Source organism: Lycium ferocissimum, chromosome 11 (assembly GCF_029784015.1).
Source record: "Lycium ferocissimum isolate CSIRO_LF1 chromosome 11, AGI_CSIRO_Lferr_CH_V1, whole genome shotgun sequence".
Lineage (NCBI taxonomy): Eukaryota > Viridiplantae > Streptophyta > Magnoliopsida > Solanales > Solanaceae > Lycium > Lycium ferocissimum.
Window position 1 is genome coordinate 52378589 of NC_081352.1, and position 7822 is coordinate 52386410.

The window sequence follows — 7822 nt, forward strand, 5'->3', positions numbered from 1 at the left end:
TTGTGGGTTTTAAATTGTCGGAAAGTGGATATAAAATGGATAAACCCAATCACATTATAAGCCCTCTTTCCTCGAAAATTTAAGTGAAGGTGACTTTTAAGTTTGGAAATTACTAGAGGTGACTTGTAGGGACCACATCAAGTCAAAACCTAATTAAATTTGGGATTAAGAAAATTGGGGTTGAAAATGTATTTTGCCAAACTTGTTAATCTTTTATAAAATACAAAAAAGACCCCAAACCATTTAATCCAACCCCCCATTTATTTCAAACTCAACATCGGTCCAATATCAAACCACACGAACTTCATTCAAAACATGAACTGATCTCAACTGCTCCTTCAAACTTTCAACTTCAAACCCACGAACTGATCTCAACTGCTAAATGTGCTTCTTGAAACCGTCTTCAAGCTCTTCAAAAGCCGACTCAGAAACGAACTGCTGCTCTCCATTTCTCTCAGGTAAAATCGCTCAACTTTTTCTTCTTTTAAAGTTAGGGTTTTGAAATCAAAGTGAGAAAATGATGATTTTGGTCAGAGAAGAAGAAGAAGAATAACATGGGTTTATCTGCAATGTTGTTTATTTTGTTGTTCAATGCTTGAGAAACCCTTATTTGCTGTATTTGTTCGAGTTGTTGGAGTTTGTGTGTTTGTAAATAGTGTATGTGGTTGTGAAATTTTGGTTTTTGGTGTTGTTTGTGCTCTCGTTCTCCTTAGGAGTTCAAAAAAAGGGGTTGTTGGGCTTGACAAAACCCGTATGTGCTCTATTTGTTCCACTTGTTAGGGTTTCTGTGTTGTTAAATAGTGTATTTGGTTATGAAATTATGATTTTTGGTACTGTTTCTGTTCTTGTTCTCCTTGGGGTTTCGAAAAAAGGGTTTGAATTTTTTTTGGGTTTTTCAACAAATTTGAGTAAGTTGTTGCAGCAACTTCAGCACTTGTTTGACAGTTGAGGTTGGTTTATTTTGTTTAACTTGTGATGGTTGTGTGTTTGTATTGAAACAAATATTTTTTCTGGTTCAAAACTTAGGGTTTTGAAATAAAAGTACGAAAATGACTAATTTTGGTTAAAGCAGAAGAGGAAGAACATGGGCAGGGTGTCTATGCAATGCTGTGTATTTTGTTCAATTTTTGACTGTTGTGTGTTTGTAATACACTGATATTGCACCCTGATAGTGAAATAGATGTTGTTGTCCTGTTGTTGTCCTTGTAAGGCTTAGGAAAAAGGGCCTTGGCATTTTTTTTTTGTTTTTACCCAACAGCTAAGTAATCTGTTGCAACAGATTTCTAATCTGTTAGTAAAAATCTAACCAGTTGCTGAGGTTGTTGCAGCAAGTGAATATGTTGTTGCAACATTTAAAATCTGTTGAAAATTGTTAAAACGATTCTTTGAGAAGTTGCGAATGCCTCGTCCGATGGTTTCCAACATTGGTCATTGGAACAACTCAATCATATGTTCCAACAACTTTACCAGTTGTTGTAACGGATTATCCATCTCTTTGGGATTAATTAATACGATTCTTGAGGAAGAGCTGCCGGCAAGAATCGTATTGATATTTTCCAACAGATGTATAATCTGTTGCAACAACTTATGAAGTTGTTAGAACATATGATGGAGTTGTTCCAATATATTACACACTTGTTACAACATATGCTTCAGCTGTTGTAAAAATTCATTATTTATTTACTTTAAATGGTGCACAAATCAATTGAAAGTGTTTTTGCTTATCTCCTGTGTGCAGATAAAATGTCTTCACAAAAAAAAAGGGGAGGAATCATCTACAGTTAGTAAAAGAGCTAAGGGGGCATCATTAGATGATCTTGCTGAACAGGCAAATATTCTTTCTGAACAAACTGCTGAACAGGAAACCTCTCAAGTAGGAGTTTCTGGCCAAGAAAGTAAAGAAGATCAAGTAGATGAACAAGATAAAGAAGAAGAACAAGAAGAAAATAAAGTAGAAGAAGAAGAAGAAGAAGCCGAAGAAAAAGAAGAAGAAAAAGAAGAAGATAAAGAAGAAGAAAAAGAAAGAGAAGAAGAAGAAAACAATGATGAAAATGAAGAAGAAGAAGAAGAAGAAGAAGAAGAAGAAGAAGAAGAAGAAGAAGAAGAAGAAGAAGAACATGATGTAAATAATGATGATAATGAAGAGGATAAAATTGCATCTTTTGAAAGGTCGGCGACCGGGGCTGTTGATTCTTTTATTGGGACTGATATTGACAAACCTTCCACTGATGAAGTTGTCCAAACTTTCAGTATTGAGAAGTTCAGTGTGCAGATGCCGATGGATAAAATAGGTGATTTGAATGGTGATCTTGTTGTAAAATCAGTCATGGGCAAGCCCTTTGATTACTTTAGGAAGATACTTCAGGAGGAGGACTTGGAGGATTTCTTCAGGGCCACATGTTTTGGCATGTATCTAGATTTGCCTGAGGACAACAATGTAAGGTTTCAAAGGACCATTGTGTATGGTCTTCTCAAACGAAGAATTATTTGTAGCAAAAATGATGAGATATGGATAAACTACTGCGGCATGCCAGTTTGTTTTGGCATCAAGGAGTTTGCCATAATCACCGGACTGAGGTGTCATGCTCCTTCTCGGCCTCTTCCTACGGTTACATTAAAGAAGGGAGCCATGACACCCAAGTCATCCAAGGGAGCCAAGACACCCAAGTCATCCAAGGCAGCCAAGAAAAGTAAGAAAGGCAAAGCCAAGGTTGATGATGATTTGGATTTAGTGGATGTTTGTGGAAAGAGCTACAAGGCAGCGGATTTTCTAGCAGACTTGAAGTCAGAAACTATGTCAAGAAAGCACAAGGAGTCATTGTGCTTAGTTTGGTTTGTGAATTCTATTCTTTGGGCAAGGGATGTAAAGAATAATATACAACTTGGTTTGATTAAACTGTCGGAGGATCATGAGGCATTCAATAACTATCCATGGGGTCATAAAAGTTTTAAGTTGACTGTTGAATATTTGTCCAAAGCTTTGAACCCTAATGTGAAGACTTCCAACATCTATGGCTTCCCTTGGGCCTTCATGGTAAACTTTCTTTCTTCAATGTTTTATCTTTTTAATTCTTTTCCTTCATTGATTATTCTGATTTTTTGTGGCATAATTTTTTCTAGGCTTGGGCATTTGAAGCCATTCCTCACCTACGGAGTCAAGTCAGGGACTACTCGGAAGAAGTTTATTTTCCAAGGATCCTCAGATGGTTGACTACCAAAAACAACAATAAAAAAATGAATCTTGATCCTTTTAACCCCCCCCCCCCCCGAAGGCAGCAGTAAGTCAGAATCTGTTGGAAAATATCCCTGAATAGTTTTATAACAAGTAACTACTTGTTGCAATAGATATATTTATATGCTGCAACAACCTCAGAATATGTTGAAAAAATTAAAACGATTCTTGAGGAAGTTGCGATAGCGTTACGATATTTTCCAACGGATAGTGAATATGTTGCAACAACTCCTAAGATGTTGGAACAACTTACTCGATTGTTGCAACAGTTCACAATCTGTTGGAAAATATCATAACGATTCTGAGGAAAGGCAGCCAAGCGGTGTTTTGTTTTCCAACTGACTAAAGAATATCTTTTAACAACCTAGGAGGTTGTTGAAACATATATGGGGGTTGTTCCAATGGATTACACACTTATTGGTTGAATATATCTATTTGTTTGTTGTAGGTTGTACATCCAAGGCTTATCCCGACAAAACGAGAGGTGCAGATGCCATGCCTTGTTAGTTTAGGGCATAGGGAATCTGTGCATGATGAATTGATTGATCAGATAAAAGAATAATTGGCTGGAGCCACAACCATCATAAGGGCTGGCGTTGTTGATGGTGGTGGTGATGGAGTTGGTGGTGGTGATGTTGATGTTAATGCTATTGGTGATGGTGATGGTGTTAGTGATGCTGTTGATATGAATACTGTTGTTGATGTTGCAAGACAAGTAGTGGAAGGTCTTGCTGATAAAAGAAGAGATGATGATGGTGGTGGTGATGGAGTTGGTGGTGGAGTTGGTGGATATACTCCCCAAAATGGTAGTGGTGGGCAGACCACAGATATCCCTTATAGGTTGGGTAGATATTCTTCAGTTAGTGCGGTTCCTCCAAGGTGTATTCTTGTGCTTGTGAATGCAGTACTTGCAGGCTGAAAATGGAAGGTTTGATAAACAAGGTTGAAGAGTTGCTTCAGGCACAAAAAGATACGAATTCAACTATAAAGAGTTTGATGTCCAAGAGGGGTGTCCAGCCATCCAAAAAGCTCAGCTCACCCTATACTCCTATAGGGATTCGCAAGAGGGCAAAAACAATTTCCAAGGCACTTAGTCGATTGTAGAGCAAGGAAAACAAGTACTCCACGAAGTCTATTGCTACTCCTCTGCCGAAGTTATGCCACAAGTGCTGAAAAAAGTTGATATTTTCAAGCGTGTAAACCCCCAAAAAAAGAAGAAGCTTGAAACCTTGATCAAATCCAAAAAGAGTGGGAGAGCACTGTACTCATGCATGAATTTGGGGCCGAAGACTTTAAGGTTATGACAAACATGCACGAATGGTGGGAGGATTGGGTAAGTTTCAACACTTATATATATATGTATATAATTCAGTATGATGTTTGAACAAGTCATGTAATTCGATGAACTTGTTGCAACAAGTTAACTAGTTGTTCCAACAAGTTAACAACCTGTTGCAGCAAGTTCACTAGTTGTTCCAACAACTCTAACTACTGTTGCGACAAGTGGTATTGTTTTGATACTTTTACTGTAGTATGTAGATGAATATTATTGCTGATGCGTATGAGGCAGCTCAATTTCCTTGAGCACTATGATTCCTCTGATAGAGTCATGAACCTCAACTTCTACCATCACTGTAGAAACAGGTACTTAGGGTTGTCCGATGAGTCTACAAATATGGGTGACGTGCCCTATGATCAAAGACTTGCTCTCTTTAGGTGGGACGATGATGGTCTCGCTTTTCTCAGAGGTAGTGTGCCCTACTAGGTGGCTGCGAGTGGATTGGTGCCAAAAGGATCATAGCTGTCATGAATATTAATGACAACCATTTTGTCACTGTTGAGATCATCATTGAGGAGGGTATTATAAATGCTTATGATTGCAACATCCCATGTAATGAATGCAGTGCTTTATTCTGCCACATGCAACCGTTAATGGATTTGTTCCCCAAGTTGCTAAAGCAGAGTGGCATGTTCTCACACTTACCTGAAAAGTTGCTGAATGAATCATGGAAGTTTGTTCAGAAGAATGATATCCCCCGTAATGAGACCAATAAGGCATGTGCTTCCTGGTCACTTGCTTTTGTTGAAGCTTTGCTTACCCGCACGAATATGACCAAGCCTGATACCTTATTGAGTGACAATACTGTGAAGAGGATGCAATGGAGGTGGGCTTGTGGAATTATTGATAAGGTGTTGGAGCCCTAATGTGGGGACAAACAATTTCTCTTAAACTATGTTTGCATTAAACAATTTCACTCATATTTTTCTTGCATTTGAATTATGGTGGATGAGCACATTATGTAAATTTGTTAAGTATATATTATATGCTCAGTACCCTTATATATTGTTTAAGTTGTTTTAGTAGTTTTACGCAAGTGACAGATATGTTGGAACAAATACCTAAATTGTTGGTAAAAATAAAACAACTAGTGCAAATATTGCAACAGATGTGAAGATGTTGCAACAAGTAAGAATCTGTTGGAACATATGGATCTTCTGTTGCAACAATTTACTTAGTTGTTGCAACAAGTAAGGAATCTGTTGGAACATATGGATCTTCTGTTGCAACAATTTACTTAGTTGTTGCAATAAGTAAGGAATCTGTTGGAACATATGGATCTTCTGTTGCAACAATTTACTTAGTTGTTGCAACAAGTAAGGCATCTGTTGGAACATATGGATCTTCTGTTGCAAATAATCCAGCAGCTGCTGAAGATGTTGCAACAAGTAAGGAATCTGTTGGAACATATGGATCTTCTTTTGCAACAATTTACGTAGTTATTGCAACAATGCACTTGCAAATTGATTAAGTATTCCATTGTTTATCACTAAATATGGTTGATTTCCTTTGTTTATCATTAAATATGGGTGAATCGAGTAGTTCACATCAATTCGCTCTAATGATCACTCGATTTAGTGCATGCTGGCTTAGGAGATCCTCTTTGCTAACTCAAAATACATCAAATTGATTAAGTATTCCATTGTTTATCACTAAATATGGTTGATTTCCTTTGTTTATCATTAAATATGGGTGAATCGAGTAGTTCACATCAATTCGCTCTAATGATCACTCGATTTAGTGCATGCTGTCTTAGGAGATCCTCTTCGCTAACTCAAAATACATCAAATTGATTAAGTATTCCATTGTTTATCACTAAATATGATTGGTTTCCTTTGTTTATCACTAAATATGGGTAAATCGAGTAGTTGATCACTAAATATGGGTGAACCAAGTAGTATCTGTTGCAGCAAGTATAGTATCTACTGCAGCATGTGAGGAATCTGCTGCAACAACTATAGTATCTGTTGCAGCGGCTATAGTATCCGTTGCAGCAAGTACAATATCTGTTGCAGCAAGTACAGTATCTGTTGCAGCATATGTAGAATCTGTTGCAACAATTGTAATATCTGTACAGCAAGTGATTAAGTTGTTGAACAAATCCTTACTCGTGTTGGATAAAACACAAGTTGTAACAGATAACTTAGTTGAAAAAATACCAACATATAACTTGGTTGTTGCAACAGATTTATTACTTGCTGGAAGTTAAACATAAATTACCATGCTAAGAAACAATAACATTACAATGTCATAAAGTTCCAACAGATAACTATTATTAAACCATAATGCAATTTACAACTATGGAGCATTTAGGCTTAGACATATTTTTTTGTGGCCAGCTGTTTTGCATAAGGAGCATTTATTTTTCCTCGTTGGAAATGATTCCCCGATTCCACGCCTCCTCTTTGTCCGCCTTCTTCCGGGTTTGCTTGGATCAACATATGGAGGAGGTATCTCTCTCTCTAAAATCTCCAAAGGAACTTCCCAAGATTCTTTAGAAGGCACAGGACAAATTTCCTCACAATATGCAATTATGTAATTCTCCACCTTATAATATGGATATGAGTAGTCATAAATCCGCCTTCCAAAGTCGTCACCATATTGGATACGAAGCGCTGCCATTGCATGTGGACAAGGTATTTTGTCCAGGTCAAAAACTCTACAATTACAAGATCTACTTTGCAAATCGACTGTCGCAACTGCACCGTGACTGATGACGCTGAACTTGTAGTTGGCTATTTGATGGGCTAACAACTTGTTACCTAAGTTGACAAATTTTGAATTTTTTTTTCAACTGAAGGAACAAAGATGTTTGGTGAGTTGATGAACTCCATACGTCTCTCATGAAATTTTTCTGCAAATCTCCTGTTTATGGCATCAAATAAAGCAGTAATGGAAAACTCTCTTTCAACATTGAACATTGAATTCACCGACTCAGCAATGTTTGATGTCATAAGATTATACCTGTGAAAATAAAGAGCTTCAGTTTTGGTCTCTGTGTCATACCAAAATGCAACAACTAAGTGAGTTTTTGGAACAAGTAAATTACCTGTTGCACCAAGTGAGTTAGTTGTTCCAACAGATGTGTTACTTGTTGGAGAGAGCTTCAGTTATGATCTCTGTGTCATACCAAAATGCAACAACTAAGTGAGTTTTTGGAACAACTAAATTACCTGTTGCAACAAGTGAGTTAGTTGTTCCAACAGATGTGTTACTTGTTGGAGAGAGCTTCGGTTATCGTCCCTGTGTCA

General features: G+C 37.3%; 1 protein-coding gene across 3 annotated transcripts; it reads left to right on the forward strand.

The window, feature by feature from the left end:
- Positions 1-242: 242 nt before the first annotated feature.
- LOC132036731 (uncharacterized) lies at positions 243-3789 on the forward strand. 3 transcript variants are annotated; one of them, XR_009409652.1, is made up of 3 exons: positions 243-458; positions 1739-3282; positions 3681-3789. XR_009409652.1 is itself a non-coding variant. In XM_059427110.1 (3 exons), the coding sequence occupies exons 2-3, from the start codon at positions 2273-2275 to the stop codon at positions 3280-3282; spliced, it is 924 nt and encodes a 307-aa protein (XP_059283093.1). In that variant the 5' UTR covers positions 243-458; positions 1739-2272; the 3' UTR covers positions 3283-3342. The 3 variants fall into 3 exon arrangements, 2 of the variants coding, with proteins under 2 accessions (XP_059283093.1, XP_059283092.1); XM_059427110.1 differs by lacking the exon at positions 3681-3789 and having other exon boundaries at positions 1739-3034; positions 3121-3342; XM_059427109.1 differs by lacking the exon at positions 3681-3789 and having other exon boundaries at positions 1739-3342.
- Positions 3790-7822: the final 4033 nt, after the last annotated feature.